Source organism: Ahaetulla prasina, chromosome 15, assembly GCF_028640845.1.
Source record: "Ahaetulla prasina isolate Xishuangbanna chromosome 15, ASM2864084v1, whole genome shotgun sequence".
Classification (NCBI taxonomy): domain Eukaryota; kingdom Metazoa; phylum Chordata; class Lepidosauria; order Squamata; family Colubridae; genus Ahaetulla; species Ahaetulla prasina.
In genome coordinates, this window is record NC_080553.1 from 10,198,471 (window position 1) to 10,220,808 (window position 22,338).

Here is a 22,338-nt window from a genome sequence, read left to right on the forward strand (position 1 = left end):
AGAGGCTCTGGAGCTTGGGGAGAGCAAAAAACGGGCCTTCCCCACCAACCCCGAGACCCTCCGGAGGCAGGAAACAGCCTGTTTCCCGACTTCTAGGTGGCCCAGAGGCCCGAAAATCAGCTGGCGCGTGCCAGAGCTAAGCTCGCATGCCCACTGATATGGCTTTGCATGCCACCTGTGGCACGCATGCCATAAGTTCGCCATCGTCACGGCACTATGGCTTAACGGGATGTGTGAACTCGGCAGGAAGCTGGATGTTTGGAGAACTGGCAGTTCTGTTATGTTCAACTCTACGGTCCAGATGTACAGGTAGTCCTCGACTTACAACAGTTCATTTAGTGACCAAAGTTACATCGGCAGTGAAAAAAAGGGGCTTAGGACCGACTATTTCTCACACTTGCTGCATCCCCATGGTCATGTGATCAAAACTTGGATGCTTGGCAACTGGCTTGGACCTATGTCTGTTGCAGAATCTCCTTTTGTGACCTTCTAACAAGCAAAATCAATGGGGACGCCAGCTTCCCTTAAGAACCCCGTTACTAGCTTAACAACTGCGATTACTTAACGGCAGCGGCAAGGAAGGTGGCAAAATAGGGCAAAACTCACTTAACTGTTTTGGCCATGGAAATTTTGGGCTCAACTGTGATCATATGTCGAGGACTCCCCTGTACAAAATAGCTTTTTGTCAGCACTCTGTGTCAGGCAAAACTACTTTAAAAGATCGTTAAGTATAGTTTATTCAATTTCCCGAAGAGTAGCAAGAAGTGGAATTTTTACGAAACACTGATCAATACATTAATCCCACCTACTATTAATATACAGTAGGATAGGATAGGATAACAGAATTCGAAGGGACCTTGGAGGTCTTCTAGTCCAACCCCCTGCCTAGGCAGGAAACCCTACACCACTTCAGACAAATAGTTATCCAACCTCTTCTTAAAAACTTCCAGTGTTGGAGCATTTACAACTTCTGCAGGCAAGCTGTTCCACTTATTAATTGTTCTAACTGTCAGGAAATTTCTCCTTAGTTCTAAGTTGCTTCTCTCCTTGATTAGTTTCCACCTATTGCTTCTTGTCCTGCCTTCAGGTGCTTTGGAGAATAGCTTGACTCCCTCTTCTTTGGGGCAGCCCCTGAGATATTGGAACACTGCTATCATGTCTCCCCATCTTAATCTTAATTGTTTAAGAATCTTAATATTTTAAGAATCTTAATATCTTAAGAATCTTAATATCTTAAGAATCTTCATCTTAACATCGTAAGAATCTTCATCTTAATATCTTAAGAATCTTCATCTTAATATCATAAAAATCTTAATTTTAATATCTTAAGAATCTTCAAGATTTAAATTAATCTTCATCTTAATATCTTAAAAATCAGCTCAGAATAATTAGGATGGGGCCTCAGATGCATTGCGTTTTCAATCCCCCCAAGAAAATTAATCTCTTCCAATTGGCTCATAGGTATCTCACAACAAGCTTTTATTTATTGAATAAATGCATGTGGCCACTCAAACATGGGAGCACGTAGATGATTAAACTCTATTCAAATCTTTTCCCCCTACACCCCGACTCTTGTATGATCTATGTGTCTCAATGGTAGGTTTATCAAACAGCTACATTGGACTGGTGATTGAGATCCAAACAATGGTCAGGTAGAACATAATGGAGTGCGTTTACGCTTGCTGATGGCGTTGCTTTTCCCGCAACCCAAATCAGTACGTATAGGTTCGCGTGAGATCGTTGCATTTTCCTTCGGGGGCTTCGTACGTAGCCAGAGGGGGTGTGTGCAGGGGTTCTTCCCTGTCGAAAGGGAACAAGCAATCATCCCGCAGAATGGCTGCTTGATACAGCGCTTCCGACTCCAGGCGCAATTCCCTTAAGGCCTGCTCTTGAGCGGCGACGAGAGTTTCTATGGTGTCCATTTCGGCCTTGTCCTGTCGTTGCTTATAGGCGGCCCACCGTTTCAAAAGTTTCGCTCGTTTTTCACTTTCTTCAAGGGACGGCGGTGGAAGCTCTCGGACCCTGCGAGAAAAACAGGCCAAAAATTAAAAAAAAAAAAAGACATATGGAGTTTCTTCTAAACCAGCAGTCACCAACTGGTGGTCCATGAACCGCAAGAAAATTTTGGGGGTCCGCAGAAAAATTATTTGCATTTTCTATATTGCACTAAATCAGGGCCCTTCAAACTACAGCCCCTGGGACGGATACGTGCAATGAATGTTTGTGTTGCTGCAGAGAATCTCCCCCTTCGGAGCCTTTTTGTGTGGGTCGAGTGGGGGGCAGAAATTCCGACTTTGGGTCTGCTTCAGCCTCCTGGTGTGGGGCTTTGGGCGAAGACTGGAGGGAAGTGCCGCTGGTGGCAAAGAGCCGGAGGGCCTTGTTCCAGTGGGACTGCCTCATGGCCTGGAACTGGCTGACCATCTCAGCCCACTGAGCCTCCAGGTGCCGGTACCTGGCCTTGCACTCACGCAGGTCTTCTCTCTGCTTGGAAAGCCTATGCTCCTAGTCCTCAGTGAGGTGCTTCTGCTGAGCCTCCTTCTGGGTCAGATCCAATTTGAACTGAGCTGTTTTGCCAACTCTTTCTCGTGGTGGCTGCTTAGCTCCAGCAACTGCTTCCTGTTGGGGCCCTAAGGAGCCCGGGCGGGGAGGCGAGGAGTGGCTGGGAGGGGAGGGTCGAGTAGAGGCTGGCGAGGTGCTCCTCGACGTGAGTGACATCGAGTCAGATCATATTAGTGGTCCCCGGGATTTAAATTATGAATTTAGTGGTCCCTGAGGTCTGAAAGGTTGATGATCCCTATTCTAAACTGAGTTCTTTTGTCATTTCGTAAAGGTTGTCCTTGACTTACAGCTATCTGCTTAGTGACCAAAGTTATGACGGCACTGAAAAAAAGTGATCAGTTGCCAAGCTTAATGACCGTTGTGGCATCCCCATGGGCACACGATCAAAATTCAGATGCCCGGCAAACTGACTCATACAGTATGACGGATTCTTTGGGTTTTTGTTTTTTTTAATTGAAAAAGTTTTACAAAAAATTTTTTTCCCCCTTTCCCCCCTCCCCCCACCCCCTCCCTTCACAACCCCCCTCCCCCCCCCCCCGACTTCCCGGAACAAACACAAGGTATAGTAAAAATAAAACAAACGTATACTAAAAAATTTTCCTTCCTAACTAAATTATAATCCTACAATTCTCATCAATTCTTTGGGTTTCTCAATCTCAGCCACTTTGAGACGTGTGGACATCAACTCCCTAAATTCCCCAGCCCCAGCACAAACTTACATGCTAAATAATTTTCTTTTAAAAAATTGTAGTAACTGCGATCCGCCGTGATCCCACCTGCCCAGTGTCCCTTTACCTTTTTTCATCCATGAATCTGAACGGGATGATGAAGTCTTCAATAGGCACCAACTCTTGAGCTGCTCTTTCCAATTTTCTGATTTTCTTTTTCAGCCGTTCTCTTTGAGCGAAGTCCTTCTTTGGATCGATCCTCTTCTTCTTCCTCGGGGGCTCAGCTCTAATGGAATGGGTGGGGGGAGGTAAATAAAGTATCAGTCGTCACTTGAGTTTGATAGAATGTTATTTCACCTTCTCAGAAGGACTTCAATGCAAAAAAATGCACTCAACGGGTCACTGTTCTGTCCTAGGCGTTCCCAAACCACGAAGCAGACTCCTTATCCCGACAAAAAAAAACCCTTTTTATTAAGTTACTGTGAATTTTTCTCATTCACATCCAGCAAAGTCTTTCAAAAGTGAATTTACAGTCACAGACCTTATCTGGCTTGGAGAGCTGCCAGCCTGATATCTTCAAAACTTGGCAAGGAGTCATGAATCAATTAAGCAAACTGCCTCCTGCAAACTCCCCTCCCCTTTCGCTCCTCTTTTATTCCCTATGGGAGGGGCCCTTCATCGTCCACCTGTGGCCTTACTCCTGAGTCGACCCTTGTTCTTTAGCTGTTCCCTTCGTCTGGCAACTCTGCCCATGCGCACACTGGGAACAGGCTCCAGCTGTTCGTCTGCCTCACTGATGTCTGACTCCGAAGGCAGCTGATAACTGTCATGTGGCCCTGGCCCCCTCTCTGCCTCTGACGCAGAGCCCTCATCAGAGCCTTCCCCAGACTCCAGGACTGGCCCATGTTCCTCCCCAACCTCCTCACTGTCTGAATCTGCTACCAGCTCCGCTGCCGGGCCACAACAATCACAGAAGGTTGTAGTGTTGTGCAGTCCTGTGGCTGTGATATATGACTTTTTTTGCTATTACCAGTGAAGGAGAATATTTGTAACTCAGGATTGAAATGAGGGGTCCTCTGAATTTGCTTGTTTTCTTGCAGATGTTTCATTATCCTAACTAATGGATACGATAATGAAACATAATCAGTGCTAACTAGTCCTAGTTAGGATAATGAAACGTCAGCAAGGATCCCTCATTTTTTGATAGTTTCTGTCCTTTTGGGCCAGTTTACCGCAAAAAAAAATTGCTATTCATTTAACAACTGCCACTTTTGCGTTACAATCACTGTGTTTGCTTAACAACCACCACAAAATAATCGTAAAATTGAGTTGGTCACATAAGACAGATTTCCAGGCTCCCATATGGTCAGAAGTTGAAATTACACATATATGTGCGGATGTTGGGGTGTTTGTGTGCTTAGTCAAATGTAATTCGTGTTAGATTCAGCAGCACTTTTTCCTACATAATTTCCTACGTATTAGTTACTTGAGTGCATTGGATAAATTTGAAAGGTGAACTTGGAAAAGCAAGCCGAGTTCTTCACCCAAGAACATTTAATGGATTCTCCATTCCCTTTTCTTAAGCTACTGTTCACTGTCAAGATAAAATAGGTATATGAATTGTAAAGAGCCTGGTTGGCCTCTCTCGCAGGACTAAACCAAGAAAGCTATATTTATTTAGCTATGTTTCAACAGATACTAAAACTCAGGTGAAATGTTCAGAACTAATTAACAGGCTCAAGATTTAAATCACTATTCATCCAGGAAAGATCTTGGCTTGTTCATTGTCCACCAAAGTTACGTTTTTCAGTTCTTGGGATGATAAATGAGAGAATGGAGAACCTAACCACAAGATTCCAACATTTCTCAGAGAAGGTAAGGGAAATAATACATTTTAATAGTTCTTCCTACATTATCAGATGGAAAGGATCAAATAAAATTTGGGCTTTACTTTACCTCGTGGGCAGAGCTGTTCTCAGTTCCAAGATGGAAGACTGCCAGTGGTTCGCGCGAAGTTGTCCATTCCAGATTAACTGAGAACTAAAAGTACATATAATGTCAATCCAGGGTGGTTGAAGACCAATTAGAAGGAAGGTGTTTGCCATCATGAGTTATTTGTAAAAGTAATAAAGGCGGGATACAAATGAATAGAAATAATAGAAGTTTATCAAGGAGAGATCAAACCTAGAACTAAAGAAATTTCCTGACACTTAGAACAATTAACCAGTGGAACAACTTGCCTCCAGAAGTTATGGGTGCTCCATCACTGGAAGTTTTTAAAGAAGAGACTGGACAGCCATTTGTCTGGAATGGGATAAGGTCTCCTGCTCGAGCAGGGGGTCGGACTAGGAGACCTCCAAGGTCCCTTCCAACCTTATTTGACATTCTATAGATTACAATAAATTGTGGGTGACCCATCCCTGGATGCCTTTTAAGAGACTGGGCAGCTGTTTGTCTGAAATGGAATAGGGTCAACTGCTCGAGCGGGGGGGGGGGGTGTTGGGCTAGAGGACCTCCAAGGTCCTTTCCAGCCTTATTCGATGTTCTATAAATTACAATCAATTGTAATAAATAAATAATAAATTGTAATAAATTGTGGGTGACCCATCCCTGGATGCCTTTTAAGACACTGGGCAGCCATTTGTCTGAAATGGAATAGGGTCAATTGCTCGAGCAGGGGGTTGGGCTAGATGACCTCCAAGGTCCCTTGCAGCTCTTGTTATTCTATTGTATGATAGGTTTTCGTGGAGGGGCTGGTGCGGGGGGGGTCCCCAACGGCGAGACTTGCTCCCCTTAATCCCCCCCGCCTGCAGCCGAAGAAGCGAAAAGACCCCCACCCAGGACCCCCTTCTGGCCGCTTACCGATATAAAACGCCTCCCGTCCGGCTCCCGAGGAGGTTTAACGCACCACGAGCCCACATGGCTCTCCGTTCCTAATGGAGGACGACTCCCAGCGACGCACCGCGGTCCGGCTCCAATTGCTGCTCTCCCGCTCCCGAAGGCTCGTCGGGAAGTTCCGGAAAGGTTGCGCGCGCAACCCCCGCCCCCCCTCGCTCTCTCTTTCAATTTGAAAGTCAACACTTATTATTTGAATTTGAATTGAATTTATTGGCCAAGTGTGATTGGACACACAAGGAATTTGTCTTGGTGCATATGCTCTCAGTGTACATAAAAGAAAAGATACCTTCATCAAGGTACAACATTTACAACACAAATGATGATCAATATATCAATATAAATCATAAGGATTGCCAGCAACAAGTTATAGTCATACAGTCATAAGTGGAAAGAGATTATTTTGATGTTTTCTCTCATTATTTGGTGGGTTGCAAAATAAGATGGGGGGGTGTAAATAAATAAATAAGAAAAAGTATAAACAGAACATATAAACAAAAAGAAAACAACCCTGTATAAATTTATAAAGCTGCCCAAAGTTGTTGGCCTATGGTAAGATATAATTTATTGGGTGGACAATAAATTATAATGAATGTTGTTTTATTTTAATAATATTTTAACTCTGCTTGTGGACTAGTAAAGGTAAAGGTTCCCCTCGCACATATATGCTAGTCGTTCCCAACTCTAGGAGGTGCTGCTCATCTCTGTTTCAAAGCCGAAGAGCCAGCGCTGTCCGAAGACGTCTCCGTGGTCATGTGGCCAGCATGACTCAATGCCAAAGGCGCACGAAACGCTGTTCCCTTCCCACCAAAAGTGGTCCCTATTTTTCTACTTGTATTTTTTTTACCTGCTTTCGAACTGCTAGGTTGGCAGAAGCTGGCAAGTAACGGCAGCTCACCCCGTTATGCGGCACTAGGGATTCGAACCGCTGAACTGCAGACCTTTCAATTGACAAGCTCAGCATCTTACCCGCTGAGCCATCGCATCCCCATGCTTGTGGACTACCTATCTTATATATAATATAAATATGATGTTCGTCCATCATGTTCGAAGAGGACAATATCTTTTTTTTTTCTCCGACAGGGTTTTTATTTCTCCAATTTTAACATATCCTTCTTAATTTCAGTCTATGTCTTAACACAATGATTTTGAAATAACATACAATTCATATGTGTCATAGTAAAGATGCATGAAGAGGACGATATCTAACAGGTTGTGGGCTCTCCACGATGTGTCCACAGGTGGCTGGTAAGGCCTATACGGGCATATAAATATATATTTGCTTCTCTTATTCTATTCTATTCTATTCTATATTTTCTTTTCTATTCTATTCTATTCTATTCTATTCTATTCTATTTATTCTATTCTATCCTCTCCTCTCCTCTTCTATTCTATATTTTCTATTCTATTCTATTGTAATCTTATTCTATTCTATTCTATTCTATATTTTCTATTCTATTCTATTTATCCTCTCCTCTCCTCTCCTATTCTATTCTATTTTTTCTATTCTGTTCTATTCTATTTATTCTCTTCTCTTCTTTATTTTTTATTTTTTTTATTTATTTATTTTTGTCACAACATGATATAAAAAGGATTATATAGTATATAAAAATATATATGAGCAAATATTAGGAAGTATAAGCATCAATATATATATATAGGAAGAAGAAAAGAAAAGAAAAAAAAACAATAGGACAGGAACGGTAGGCACGTTTGTGCTCTTATGCATGCCCCTTATGGTCCTCTTAGGAATGGGGTGAGGTCAATATTAGAAAGTTTTTGGTTAAAGCTTTTAGGATTATGGGAAGAGACCACAGAGTCAGGTAAAGTGTTCCAAGCACTGATGATTCTGTTACAGAAGTCATATTTTCTGCAATCTAGATTAAAGCGGTTGACATTAAGTTTAAATCTGTTGGTTGCTCTTGTATTGTTGCAATTAAAGCTGAAATAGTCTCTCCTCTCCTCTCCTCTCCTCTCCTCTCTTCTCTTCTCTCCTCTCCTCTCCTCTCCTATCCTCTCCTCTCCTTAATTCCAATTCCAATTCCAATTCTAATTTTAGTTCTATTCCTATTCTATTCTCCATTCTAAAAATCAGTCAAACCCGGGGAGTTGCAAGGACACTCATGACGTCACCCCCTCTCTTTCTGCCTCGCGCCCTGTCGCTTCCCGCTGAACTACACCTCCCAGCATGCCTCAGCCCCAGCCGCCATAGCCGAGGCTCCCGGGAGCTGTAGTTTCCCGCCGTCTGACAGGGCCGCCCCTCTCATCTCTTCCCAGCCCCCTTGCCTTAGCCATGCCGACCGCCCGGGCCTCTGAGCCGCCTCCGAGCTTCCTTCTACCCCGCCGCCTCCTTTTCCTCCGGGGACCCACGGCGGGCCCGAAGCCCTCGGCTAAAACCCGGGCCGTCGCCTTTCGCGGCCTTCCCGGGAAGCCGCCGCCCGCCATCCTCCCGCCCCCCCCCCACCCCGCCGCCGCGCCACCCGGCCGGCCTCTCTGGGCGTCGTCCCTTGTTTCCCGCCGGGCCGCTTGGGTCGTTGCCCTCCGCTGACTTCCGGCGTTGCCGGGGAGCCGCCGGGAGAGGGGGATGCGGCCGGGTGGCGGCGGCTGCTGCTGCTGCTGGCGGGGCGGGCGATGGCGCGGCGGCCCTGAGGGCCTCGAGGAGGAGGAGGAGAAGGGAGGAAGAAGAAGAGGAGGAGGAGGAGGAAGGCGGCGCTGAGGCGGCCGGCGGGGCCGGGGCTCCGTCGTCGTCGTTGTCGTTGCCGCCGCCGTCGTCGCCTCCTCCTCCGCCGCCCAGGGCAGCCTGAGCCTGAGTCGGGGCCGGCCCGCCTGCCCCGGCCCCCCCGACACGGAGCGAGAGGAGCGGTTCGGCGGAGGGAAGAAGGAGAAGAGGAGGAGGAGGAGGAGGAGGCGGCGAGGAGGAGGGGGGAAAATGAAGCTCCTGAAGCCGACCTGGGTCAACCACAACGGTGAGAGCGCGCCTCTGAGCGCGTGCAGAGGGCCGGGTGGGGAGCCGCCCCCAGACTCGTGGGAAGGGAGGAGGGGGGGGAAAAAGTCCTCTTGAGCCGGTGCAGAGGGAATAGGGAGATGTCAATGGTTCCTATATTCAATGCGGGGGACGGGTTGAGGAGAAAGGGGGACCTCTGAGCGTGTGCAGAGTGTTGGGAAGAGTCCCTGGCTTCATCCCACGGGGTGGGGGGAAGGAGGAAAGTCCTCTGAGCCAGTGCAGAGGGCTAGAGAGGTATCAATGGTTCCCATATTCAATGGGGTGTTGGTTGAGAAGAAGGGGGACCTCTGAGCACGTGCAGAGTGTTGGGGAGGCCTCACTTTATCCCCAGGGTGGGAGGGGAAAGTAGGGGCTCCTCTGAGCCAGTGCAGAGGGCTAAGGAGGTGTCAGTGGTTCCCATATTCAATGGAGGGGGTCCTCTGAGGAGTGCAGAGTGCTGGGGAGGATCCTCAGCTTCATCCCACGGGGAGGTTGAAGGAGGGGTCCTCTGAGCCAGTGCAGAGGGCTAGGAGGTGTCGCTGTTTCCATATTCAATGGGGTGGGGTTGAGGAGAAAGGGGGACCTCTGAGCATGTGCAGAGTGTTGGGGAGGGCTCTCAGCTTCTCCCCACAGGAGGGGAAAGTAGGGGCTCCTCTGAGCCAGTGCAGAGGGCTAGGAGGTGTCAGTTGTTCCCATATTCCATGGAGAATCCTCTGAGCAAGTGCAGAGTGCAAAGTGTTGGGGAGGTCTCGGCTTCATCCCACGGGGGAGGGGAGGTTGAAGGAGGAGGGTCCTCTGAGCCAGTGCAGAGGGCTAGGGATGTGTCAGTGGTTCCCATATTCAAAGGGGAGGGGAATCCTCTGAGGAAGTGCAGAGTGCTGGGGGAGGGTCCTCAGCTTTATCCCCATGGTGGGGGATAAGGAGGGGGCTTCTCTGAGGGAGTGCAGAGGGCTAGGGAGATGTTGCTCTTTCCCATATTCCATTGGGTGGGGGTTGAGGAGAAAGGGGAGGGGAACCTCTGAGCACGTGCAAAGTGTTGGAGGAGGACCCTCAGTTAATCCCCAGGTGGGAGGGGAAAGTAGGGGCTCCTCAGAGCCAGTGCAGAGGGCTAGGAGGTGTCAATGCTTCCCATATTCACTGGAGGGGAGTCCTCTGAGCGTGTGCAGAGTGTTGCGGAGGACCCTCAGCTTCATCCCACGGGGAGGTTGAAGGAGGGGGTCCTCTGAGCCAGTGCAGAGGCTAGGAGGTGTCGCTGTTTCCATATTCAATGGGGTGGGGTTGAGGAGAAAGGGGGACCTCTGAGCATGTGCAGAGTGTTGGGGAGGGCTCTCAGCTTCTCCCCACAGGAGGGGAAAGTAGGGGCTCCTCTGAGCCAGTGCAGAGGGCTAGGAAGGTGTCAGTGGTTCCCATATTCCATGGAGGGGGGGAATCCTCTGAGCGAGTGCAGAGTGTTGGGGGAGGGTTCTCGGCTTCATCCCCGGGGGAGGGGGGGGAGGTTGAAGGAGGAGGGTCCTCTGAGCCAGTGCAGAGGGCTAGGGATGTGTCAGTGGTTCCCATATTCAAAGGGGAGGGGAATCCTCTGAGCAAGTGCAGAGTGCTGGGGGAGGGTCCTCAGCTTTATCCCCATGGTGGGGGGGATAAGGAGGGGGCTTCTCTGAGGGAGTGCAGAGGGCTAGGGAGATGTTGCTGTTTCCCATATTCCATTGGGTGGGGGTTGAGGAGAAAGGGGAGGGGAACCTCTGAGCACGTGCAAAGTGTTGGAGGAGGACCCTCAGTTAATCCCCAGGGTGGGAGGGGGAAAGTAGGGGCTCCTCAGAGCCAGTGCAGAGGGCTAGGGAGGTGTCAATGCTTCCCATATTCACTGGAGGGGGGAGTCCTCTGAGCGTGTGCAGAGTGTTGCGGGAGGACCCTCAGTTTATCCCCATGGGGTGGGGGGAAAGGAGGGGCTCCTCTGAGCCAGTGCAGAGGGCTAGGGAGGTGTCAATGGTTCCCATATTCATTGGGAGGGGTTGAGGAGAAAGGAGGGGACCTCTGAGCCTGTGCAAAGGGCTAAGAGATCCCAGACTGGGAAGGAAGGAGAAAGGGGAGTCCTCTAAGCCAGTGCAGAGTGTTGTGGGAGGGTCTTTGGCTTTATCCCCATGGGTGCGGGGGTAAGGAGAGGGTCCTCTGAGGGAGTGCAGAGAGCTAGGGAAGTGTCAGTGGTTCTAATATTCAATTGGGGGGAGATGGAGAGGGGGACACACCTCTGAGCGAGTGCAGACAGTTTTGGTGGGGAGGGGGGTTTCCACACTGGTGCCCCCCACCTGCGGGGGGGGGAAAGGAGGGGGTCATTTGAGCAAATACGGAGTAGTGTGTGTGTGTGTGTGCGTGCACTGCACTGTTGGCCCCACGCCCACTGGTGGGGTGGGGGGAGAAAGAGGGTCCTTTGAGCAAGTCCAGAAGGTTAGGAGATGGGTCCTTGCCTCCATATTCATGTAGAGAGCTCTTCTGAGCACGTGCAGAGTGTTGGGGGCGTGTCCAGCTTTATCCCCACGGGATGGGCGGTGGGAAGGAGGGTGTCTTCTGAGTGAGTGCAGAGAGAGGTGTGTGTGTGTGTGGGGTAAACTGCACTGCTGCCCCCACAGCCATTCCGGGGAAAGGAAGGGTGTCCTCTGAGCACGAGCAGAGAGTTAGGGGGTTGTCCTCCGTCCCACACCCATGGGGAGCAGGAGAATCCTCTGAGCTCACGCCAAAGGTTGGAAAAGTGTTCTAGGCCCTATACAGGCGGGGTGGTGGAGAAGGAGGTGGGTCCCCTGAGTAAGTGCAGAGGGGAGTGGGGGATGCCCATTGTGCAACTGCTCTCACATCCACTCAAGGGTGTGTGTGTAGGAGGTTATCTGAGCACGTGCAGAATCGCCTCCCCCATGAAGAGGTCTGGAATGGGGAGGACCTTTATTTGGGTTGCCTCCAAATAGACACATCCCAAAATACCACAGGGAGGAGGAGGAGGAGGAGGAAGGGGAAGATGACAAGGGCTCGTACAAGCATGTGCAGAGGGCAGCTGGGTGGGTGGGGTGGATCTTCAGCCGGGTTGCCTCCCACCCCCCAGAAATAGGGAGGAGGAGCAAGAGGAGTAGAATGGGTCCTTGAGCAAGTGCAGAATGCCAGACGATGAGGAATCCTTGGGCGGGCTGCTTCTCCCAGGAAATCAACTGAGTGGGGGCCTTCTGTACATGCTCAGAGACTACCAGCCTCCTTTCCCCTCTCCTTGCCTGTGTCCTTGAAATCTCAGGGAAAGCTCAGTGCCAGGCTTCTCTGCCTTTGGGGAATACGCTTCCACTCCTTGCTGAGTTGCTACAGCACATAAGCAACACACCATGACCTCAGTTTATGGTGCCTTCCCTTTCTTGCAAAAAATACAAGTACAGGCAGTCAGCTCACTTAGTGACCGCTCAAAGTTATAACGGCACTAGAAAAAAGTGACTTAGGGCCGTTTTTCCACGCTTACGGCAGTTCCAGCATCCCTGTGGTTGCGTGATCAGAATTCAGACCCTTGGGAACTGACTCACATTTATGACGGCGGTAGCGTCCCAGGGTCACGTGATTGATCCCCTTTGGTGTCCTTCTGACAAGCCAAGTCGTTGGGAAAAACCGGATGCCCTTAACAACCGTGTTACTTTTTTTTAATAACCGCAAGTGATTCACTTAACAACTGTGGCAAGAAAGGTCATGAAATGGAGCAAAATTCAATTAACAAATGTTTCCCTTAGCAACTCAAATTTTGGGCTCAATTGTACTCGTAAGTCGAGGATCACTTACAGTCGACTTACAGCCATCTAGGGGAGAGGGAGAGAAAGCAGATCTACAAATTGCAATCTTGGTGTTCGGAAGTCGTCGATAAACGATTTGAGATGAAAAATACCTGAATGCTTTATTAGACAACTCTCTGTTGTTGTTGTTTTTACGCTGACTGGCAGCATCTTCCAGAGTTTTGTCACCTTGAAAGCTGAGGTCTTCTAAGCGTGTGCAGAGTTTTCCATTCCTAAGGAAAATCAAAATACGTGGCATAGGGCAGTGTGTTTTGTTTACTGGCTGAAGTGCCGTAGCTCCTTATAGTTTTGCCTTCCCCTTTGTCCTGGGTTTTGATATCAGGACCTTGAAGTGCAGGAATAATACGAACAACTTTTATAAAGAGTTTGGTGCTTTTTTTAAAAAAAAATGCCTCCATTGTAGGATTTGGCATGTAAAACCGTTTTCTGTGACATTTTAGATTTTACTCTAAAAAATATGTAATTTTTAATTTTAAATCTATGGTACACATTTTTTGGAAATCCCAAAGGCAACCCAACTTTCATGGGTTTTTTTTTTTTCTTTGAAAACGTTTCGCTTCTCATCCAAGAAGCTTCTTCAGTTCAAAGGGAAAAAGCCAAGGAAGTCCAGTTAGTTGCCTTTTGGAAAAAGCAACTTTGGGACGAACATGATCTGGATGATTGAGAGAGACTATAGACATTTCTTAAAGATACTTATTGACATTTAAATTAGGTTTCATGGTTTGACTCTTTCTTTGTTCAGCATAGAATGAAAGGTGTTAGTTTCTGGTTCTCCGAACTCTTCCGCTACTGGAAAACAGTACTGTTTACTTTCTGCAGACCTGGGACAGTGTATTTCTTCCCAATACTTTCATTGAAGTGCACAGTTTCCTATTTTGGCATTTGTACTACCCTATTTTCCCGAAAATAAGACTCAACCGGAAAATAAGTCTTAGCGTGATTTTTCAGGATACTCGTAATATAAGCCCTACCCCCAAAATAAGCCCCAGTTAAGATTGTCAGTCAGATGGATGCATTTAGTGCCCTATTTTCCCCAAAATAAAACATAACCAGAAAATAAGTCCTAATGCGTCTTTTGGAGCAAAAGTTATTATAAGACCCGGTCTTATTTTCGGGGAAACAAGGTATTTCCATCAAGGGGAGGCTAAATGGTTTTTTTTCCCCCTGAAAACTTAAAAGAGCTCTTTAGAAGTAATCTAGCGCATAAGTGGCCATTTCATGACCTCTGAAGGAAATGGATTTTCCATCCAGATCAGAATTGCTTGGACTCTCTAGGGCAGCAGTCACCAACTGGTGACCCGCGAGAAAATGTTGGTGGTCCACAGAAAAATTATTTGCATTTTTTTATATTGCACTAAATCAGGGGCCCTCAAACTACAGCCCCTGGGACGGATATGTGCAATGAACGTTTGTGTTGCTGCAGAGAATCTCCCCCTTCGGGGTCTTTTTGTGTGGTTTTGAAGGGGGCAGAAATTTCAACTCGGGGTCTGCTTCAGCTTCCTGGTGCGGGGCTTTGGGCGGAGGCTGGAGGGAAGTGCCACTGGTGGCGAAGGCCTTGTTCCAGTGGGACTGCCTCATGGCCTGGAACTGGCTGACTATCTCAGCCCACTGAGCCTCTAGGCGCCGGTACCTGGCCTTACACTCCCGCAGGTCTTTCCTCTACTTGGAAAGCCTATACTCCTAGTCCTTAGTGAGGTGCTTTTACTGAGCCGCCTCCTGGGTCAGATCCAATTTGAACCGAGCTGTTTTGCCAACTCTTTCTCATGGTGGCTGCTTAGCTCCAACAACAGCTTCCTGTTGGGGCCCTAAGGAACCCCGGTGGGTAGGCAAGGAGTGGCTGGGAGGGGAGGGGCGAGTAGAGGCCGCTGAGAGGGCCCTTGATGTGAGTGACATCAAGTTGGCCATGCCCACCCAGTCACATGACCACCCAGGTGGTCATTAGGCAGATCATATTAGTGGTCCCTGGGATTTAAATTATGAATTTAGTGGTCCCTGAGGTCCGAAAGGTTGATGACCCCTGCTCTATGGGACATTCCCTGGAAGAAGTATTAAAATATACTTTTGGACTGCCGAACAGATCCTAGATTTCCCATTAGGAAGACAAATGTCCAGCATCTCTAACCTTGGAAAGATTTTTACAACGGGTCTTGTTGGGTTTTATGGAAAGCAAGGATACCTTTTGATCATCTTTTGTTGTGCATTATTGAACTTTATTTAGCCTCCTGGACAGTTAAGCTTTGTGTTGGAGACTTCTTGCTAGGAGATTTGTAAAGATACCAACAAGGGGGGTGGGGGGTCTGATAACGGAAGATCACATATTAACCCTCTAAAGAATACAGATCGAGCCAATCTCCGAAGCGTATTGCTGATCCTTTCATCCTTAATTGTCAAGAAGGATCTGGAAGCATCGTTGGTTTTTTTTTTTTTTTTAACCTTCCAAAGGTGAAGAAAGGGCTACAAATATCCATACCATATCTGGGGTGTCCTGCTGGGCTTCCAAGGAAAGGGGTGTTTGATGTTCCTTCCATCCAAAGAGTTGGTGGATAGGGACTCCTCAAAGTAGCCCCATTTGGAGAGTTTCATTGGGGGGCCGTTGTGCTTGCTTTTAGAAAGCCAGCTAAAATCATGTTGATCAATAAGACCTCCAGAGTGCAAATCTCACGCCGGGAAAGAGGTCACCCTCTTGTGTGTAGGTTTTAAAGTGTGTTTATTAGCCGTTTGCACCTTTTCTTTTGTGGAAGCTTTTTTATTTTATTTTTCTGCCGTATGTTAGCGGCAACCTGCTGAGGCAGTGACTGGCTGCTAGAAAACTTTTTTTCCCATTTTGCGCTCTGAGCCCAATTCCAGCCTTCCCAAACTTCCAGTAGGCCGTGCACTTACCTGCATCCAAAACGGGCCGCATGGGGACTCCTGGGAGGGGTGGGGTGGGCGGGGCCAGCCAGGAGTGGGATTTGGGGGTTCTCCAAATTGTTTGTTTGTTTGTTTGTTTGTTTGTTTGTTTACATTTATACCCCGCCCTTCTCCGAAGACTCAGGGCGGCTTACAGTGTGTAAGGCAATAGTCTCATTCTATTTGTATATTTTTACAAAGTCAACTTATTGCCCCCCCCAACAATCTGGGTCCTCATTTTACCTACCTTATAAAGGATGGAAGGCTGAAACTGCACAGAATCTTAGCAAGAGGTTTTCCCGAATCCCTGCAAACCCCTGCCAGCCCACCCTTGGAAATAGCTCTTCTGACTTTAAGTCTTTTGAACTTTGACATGATAGGATTTCAGCTATTTATTTATTTATTTATTTATTTATTTATTTATTTATTTATTTTGTCACAACACTATATATAAACACATATAATGAAAGAAAACAATAGGACAGGAACGGTAGGCACTTTTGTGCACTTATGCACGCCCCTTATAGTCCTCTTAGGAATGGGGTGAGGTCAATGGTAGACAGTTTTTGGTTAAAAATTTTGGGAGTTTGAGAAGAGACCACGGAGTCAGGTAGTGTGTTCCAAGCGTTAACAACTCTGTAACAGAATTCATATTTTCTGCAATCAAGATTGAAACGGTTAACGTTAAGTTTGAATCTATTGTTTGCTCTTGTATTATTGCGATTGAAGCTGAAGTAGTCTTTAACAGGAAGGACATTGCAATAGATGATTCTGTGTGTTAAACACAGGTCTTGTCGGAGTCGGTGGAGTTTTAAGTTTTCTAATCCCAGGATTTCAAGTCTGAAGTATAAGGTATTTTGTTGTTTACAGAGGAGCGGAGGACACTTCTTGTAAAATATTTCTGGACTTGCTGGCTGGGGAATTCTGGGAGTTGAAGTCCCCCTGTCTTAAATTGGCCGACTTTGAGAAACCCCGGTGTACAGTGTCTTTGGCCATTGATCCCTTTGGAAAACCGGAATGGAATAGTTGGCTTCTTCCTCTTTTAAATTTAACTTGGAAGCTTTGAAGTTTTATTTTAGATAAGTTGCTGGCTGACTTATCCCTTCGTTAGTGATAAACTATCTCTCTCTCTCTCTCTTTCGCAGTGTGGTGCATTACAAGGATACTCTGCTCAAAGAATTTTTATCTCTCTCTGTTTTTCTTTTTCCAGCCAAGCCGATATTTTCAGTTGACATTCATCCAGATGGGACCAAGTTTGCAACCGGAGGGCAAGGTAGGGTTGCCGAAAAAGTTTCTTGTTAAACTCCTGCACCCAGACCATCAAAGGAGCTTAAATAGTTAACTTGTACAGGTACACTTTGCTTAGGGGGCAGCTTGTTCCAGGACCGTTCAAACTTGCAACGGTGGGAGGGAAGACTTCAAACTGGCTGCATACATCCCCCACGGTCATGTGATCATGATTCGAGCACTTGGCAGCTGCATTCATGGTGGTTGCAGCTTCCCACGGTCATGTGATCTCCATCTGCGGACTTTCCTTGCTGGCTCCCAAACACGCCAAGTCAACAGGGAAGGCGAGCGGTCCCCACTGAACGACCTGTGTTTCGCTTAGCGGCCATCCTGAAAAAATGTTGAGTCGTCACGGAGGTCCTTGCCGAATGACCGCTTCACTTAGCAGCGGCGTTTCCCGCCAGATAATTTAAGTCGTCGTGGAGGTCGTTGCCGAATGACCGCTTCTCTTAGCAGTGGCGTTTCCCGCCAGCTAATTTCAGGTCATTAAGTGAGAACAGCCTGCAAACAAAAGCCCTTAACAAATCTCTCTTGGATCAAGTCACACTAAACATTATGTTTTACCTAAGGGATATTTTAAAGTATTGCTCTGGTCCTTTCAGTTGGGAATCACAGAAGTGAAATATCGCTGAGCCTAAAAATGATAGAAACAGAGCAATAGTAAAGAATAGAAAACAGAAATGGGCATCGCCCCTAGAGTTATAGCGGACTTGGACAAGCTGTGCGCATAAATGCTCCTTCCCCATTTGGATGCAGGCTGCTTTGTAGTTATAATAGGCCTGGGCTATTCCTGAGTCCTTCTGCGTTTGGTTTTGAGTTATTTAGGGGGTGGACTTGGCCTGCAGTGAGTCTCATAGCATGCGTGGCGAAAAGCAGCGATTGAGATTCTTAGGATAAAATATCAGAAGCAAATACGCTTGCCAACCCCGAGGTTATAATTAATGTGGCATTAGTTGGATTAATTTAAAATGTGCAGTTTAAGAGGCTTCAGTATCTTTCCCCTCCTTCATTTATAGTGGCAGGGGTTCATTTTTTTCCCCTAATGAAAGTGATGCTAGCTTATAGAATTTGGGGGGGGAAACCCACTTGAATTAAGTGGCATAGATATTTCCTGAGATCTTATCATTAAAAAATATTTGTTGATCTGTACTATCATTACAGGTTCTGTAGAATCCAGGTTGTAGCTACCGTGTTTCCCCGAAAATAAGACCCTGTCTTACATTTTTTTTGAACCCTGAAATAAGCAAGTGGCTTTATTTTCGGGGAGGTCTTATTATTTTCGGGCGCGTGGAGCAAGACGGGGCTCCTCTTGCCATCTTACCTGATTTCCAGCTCTGTCTCCCTAACCCTAACCAGAGGAAATGGCGGGGACCGGTTGCACATACGGTTATATTCGGGGGATGTCTTATTTTCGGGGAAACACGGTACCTGTTTTCATAGTTTTGCAACTTTTAGCTAAACTTAAACATGTGCAGCCATAAACTGGATTTGAAATGCTGCATTTCTTTGAGTGTAATTTTGTTAAAATCCTGTTGCTACAGCAGAAGCCTCAGAGGAATTGGGTTCTCTAATTTTAACCTGTGTGGATTTCAGCTCACAGCCAGATTGTCTGGGGAATTCTGGGAACTGAAGTCCACACAGCTTAAAGTTGCTGAGGGGGAGAAACCCTGCTGCATAAGCAGACGCGTCTAGTGCTCTATTATTTGCTAAATTAAGCAGGAGGTTTGCTCTCTGCTTCAAAGAAAGCTCTAAGGACAGTTAGCAAAGATTAAAAAAACCTGCCTTTTCTTCTTTGCAGTAACTGCAGTGAAAAAAATGTTCTTCCTTGTGTCTTTTAGGACAAGATTCCGGGAAAGTTGTAATATGGAATATGGCTCCTGTCCTCAAGGAGGAGGACGAAAAGAATGAGAATGTACCCAAAATGCTTTGTCAGATGGACAATCATTTAGGTATGGTAGAATAGATCTTTCTTTTGTGGGGGGGACTAATGGGTCAGTATAGTTTGAGATAGTTTGAGATATAGTCCTCCAGTATACACTGTAAGCCGCCCTGAGTCTTCGGAGAAGGGCGGGATATAAATGTAAACAACAACAAAAAAAAGGTATAGGGGGACGCGGTGGCTCAGGGGCTAGGATGTTGAACTTGTCGATCGAAAGGTCAGCAGCTCAGTGGTTCAAATCCCTAGTGCTGCCGTGTAACGGGGTGAGCTCCTGTGACTTGTCCCAGCTTCTGCCAACCTAGCAGTTTCGAAAGCATGTAAAAATGCAAGTAGAAAAAATAGGGACCACCTTTGGTGGGAAGGTAACAGCGTTCCACGCGCCTTTGGTGTTGGGTCATGCCGGCCACATGACCACGGAAACGTCTTTGGACAGCGCTGGCTCTTTGGCTTTGAAATGGAGATGAGCACCGCCCCCTAGAGTCGGCAACGACTAGCATATATGTGCTAGGGGAACCTTTACCTTTAGCTATAGTTTGAGAGCTAGTTTGGTCTAGTGGTTAAGTCACCGGACTGGAAAGCAAAAAAACGTAACTTCTAGTCCTGCCTTATGCACAAGAGCCAGCTGTGGGTGACATTGGGCCACTAGGAAATGGGGAGTTCTAGTCCCGAGTTAGGTACAAAAGCTGGCTGGGTGACTTTGGGCCAATCACCAGGAGAGGGTGAGTTCTAGTCCCACCTTAGGCCTAAAAGCCGGCTGGGTGACTTTGAGCCAATCACCAGGAGAGGGTGAGTTCTAGTCCCGCCTTAGACATAAAAGCCGGCTGGGTGACTTTGAGCCAATCACCAGGAGAGGGTGAGTTCTAGTCCCGCCTTAGGCATAAAAGCCGGCTGGGTGACTTTAGGCCAATCACCAGGAGAGGGTGAGTTCTAGTCCCGTCTTAGACATAAAAGCCGGCTGGGTGACTTTGAGCCAATCCCCAGGAGAGGGTGAGTTCTAGTCCCGTCTTAGGCATAAAAGCTGGTTGGGTGACTTTAGGCCAATCACCAGGAGAGGGTGAGTTCTAGTCCCGCCTTAGGCATAAAAGCTGGCTGGGTGACTTTGGGCCAATCACCAGGAGAGGGTGAGTTCTAGTCCCGCCTTAGGCATAAAATCCGGCTGGGTGACTTTGAGCCAATCACCAGGAGAGGGTGAGTTCTAGTCCCACCTTAGACATAAAATCTGGTTGGGTGACTTTAGGCCAATCACCAGGAGAGGGTGAGTTCTAGTCCCGCCTTAGGCCTAAAAACCAACTGGATGACTTTGAGCCAATCACTCACTCTCTCAGTCCAACCCACCTCACAGGGTTGTTGTTATGGGGAAAATAGGAGGAGGAAGGTGTGTTTGGATCTGTTCACCGCCTTGTAAAAATAGTAAAGGCAGGATACAAATAAGGCATATATCATCCAATGCCAGGATTAAAAACACCACCTGTGCTTTGAAAATATCACCAGATGGCAACATTTCCACTAATAACCAGCTCCAGCTGGTTATTAGCATAAGAATGTGTTCTTTTCTCAAGCATCTTCGTCTTCCCATTTTTGTTCCAGCCTGCGTGAATTGTGTGCGGTGGTCAAACAATGGCATATACCTTGCCTCAGGGGGAGACGACAAACTGATCATGATCTGGAAGAGAGCAGCGTAAGTGTATTTTCCTACCCCCCCTCCTTCTCCCCCCCCCCACTAAATTTTATTCTTGGTATCTTCCTCTTTGGGAAAAAAAACCCCAGTTCTTTATCTTACGGTCAAGGTTGGGTAAACATCTATAACATCTATCCTGTAGCGACACTATGGCGCCACATTTTATCACGGTTATCACCTTAATTTAATACTTTTTTTTAAATCTTGCTTACTGTCTTGTTCGCACATTTTGCACGCCTGCATATGCCGGGCGCTCTATTTAAACTTAAGTCTGGGTTGGTGCATAGTGTGTGTTTTATCAGTGTTGTAGGTCAAGTGATTGCACGGCCTCTGTAGGTGCCATACGCTAAAGAGAGAAGTTGGGTAAACGTGAATTCAGAGAAAGGGCTTTGTCAACGGAAGGGAAGTTAAACCTGGGCTTTGTTTCCTAAAATGAGTTGAAATCACTTCTCCTATCAATGCTGCCACTTGGCCGTTCTTACTCACCCTCACCTGTCTGAGAGGTCCTTGGTGCTCTCTGAGCTTGGTTGTTTTCTTGCAGATGTTTCATTACCCAACTAGGTAACATAATCAGTGCTAGAAGGGAGTTGGGGGAGGAGGAGGAGGAAGAAGAGAAGGAAGAAAAGGAGGAGGACTGTGTGGTTCTTGGTGTTTTCTGAGCTTGGTTGTTTTCTTTCTTGGTTGTTTTCTTTCTTGGTTGTTTCATGACCCAACTAGGTAACTTCATCAGGACTAGAAGGGAGAGGAGGAGGGGGAGACTGTGGGGTCCTTGGTGCTCTCTGAGCTTGGTTGTTTTCTTGCAGACGTTTCATGACCCAACTAGGTAACATCATCAGTGCTAGTGTTAGTCCACTGATGCTAGTCTGATGATGTTACCAAACTTGTCTCAAAGATACTTTTTCAAGAGGCAACTGGACATTTTGGTTTTGGTTTTTTTTCTTTGAAGATGTTTCGCTTCTCATCCAAGAAGCTTCTGAAGAAGCTTGGAAACAAAACACCTTCAAAGAAAAAAAAAGCAAATTCCACAAATTCCACTTCCTTTCTAGTGCCGATGATATTCCCTCGTCAAACACCAAATGTCTGCACGAAAACAACCAAGCTCAAGAGAGCAATAAGGATCCCTCATTTCAACTCTGAACTGCAAATATTCTCCTTTATTTACACCTCTCCTGTTTCTTCCCTAGGTACATTGGGCCCAGCACCGTATTTGGTTCCAGTAGTAAGCTTGCTAACGTAGAGCAGTGGAGGTGTGTCTCAATTCTGAGAAGCCACTCAGGCGGTAAGAGTGCTTGAAAAGTCTGAGAGGGTTGGTGGTGTTGCATTGTCTGCTTTCTAAAAAAAACCCACAAGATTCCTCCTTGATCGTCTGACCAGCTAAGGTTGATGACGTTTGGATGTCATTCTTTTGGGGTTTTTTTTTTTGCATCCAGTTATTCCAGTCTGGGATGCGGTGGCTCAGTGGCTAAGATGCTGAGCTTGTCGATCGAAAGGTTGGCATTTCAGCGGTTTGAATCCCTAGTGCTACATAATGGGGTGAGCTCCTGTTACTTGTTCCAGCTTCTGCCAACCTAGCAGTTCTGAAACCTCCCTTTGAGAGGCTGGGCGGGGCTATATTCGGAGTATAAGAGACA

General features: G+C 47.1%; 2 protein-coding genes across 3 annotated transcripts in view; one reads left to right on the forward strand and one right to left on the reverse strand.

Annotated features, from left to right (window-relative positions):
* Positions 1-721: 721 nt before the first annotated feature.
* Positions 722-6,245, reverse strand: MRPL40 (mitochondrial ribosomal protein L40). Its single transcript, XM_058158451.1, has 4 exons — positions 6,090-6,245; positions 5,184-5,267; positions 3,355-3,513; positions 722-2,022 (listed from the first exon to the last, which is right to left on the reverse strand). Exons 1-4 carry the CDS (start codon positions 6,146-6,148, stop codon positions 1,713-1,715), a joined length of 612 nt encoding a protein of 203 aa, XP_058014434.1. The 5' UTR covers positions 6,149-6,245; the 3' UTR covers positions 722-1,712.
* Positions 6,246-8,168: 1,923 nt separating this feature from the next.
* Positions 8,169-22,338, forward strand: part of LOC131185686 (protein HIRA) — a 47,585-nt gene continuing 33,415 nt past the window's right edge. The window contains exons 1-5 of one of the 2 annotated variants that reach the window (XM_058158450.1): positions 8,169-9,088; positions 17,014-17,076; positions 18,929-19,039; positions 20,617-20,707; positions 21,892-21,986. In XM_058158450.1, the coding sequence (XP_058014433.1) occupies positions 9,052-9,088; positions 17,014-17,076; positions 18,929-19,039; positions 20,617-20,707; positions 21,892-21,986 (397 nt within the window). In that variant the 5' untranslated portion in view covers positions 8,169-9,051. The remainder of the gene's footprint in view (positions 9,089-17,013; positions 17,077-18,928; positions 19,040-20,616; positions 20,708-21,891; positions 21,987-22,338) is intronic. The other variant, XM_058158449.1, reaches the window with a different exon arrangement.

What these genes read in the sequence shown, in the direction of transcription:
- MRPL40 (XM_058158451.1), bottom strand. Translation starts at nt 6,148, where the DNA reads ATGTGGGCTCGTGGTGCGTTAAACCTCCTCGGGAGCCGGACGGGAGGC. An exon ending in AGAACAGCTCTGCCCACGAG is followed by an intron (nt 3,514 to 5,183) that starts GTAAAGTAAAGC and finishes CCATTCCATTAG; the next exon opens with AGCTGAGCCCCCGAGGAAGA. An exon ending in AGATTCATGGATGAAAAAAG is followed by an intron (nt 2,023 to 3,354) that starts GTAAAGGGACAC and finishes TTTTTCTCGCAG; the next exon opens with GGTCCGAGAGCTTCCACCGC.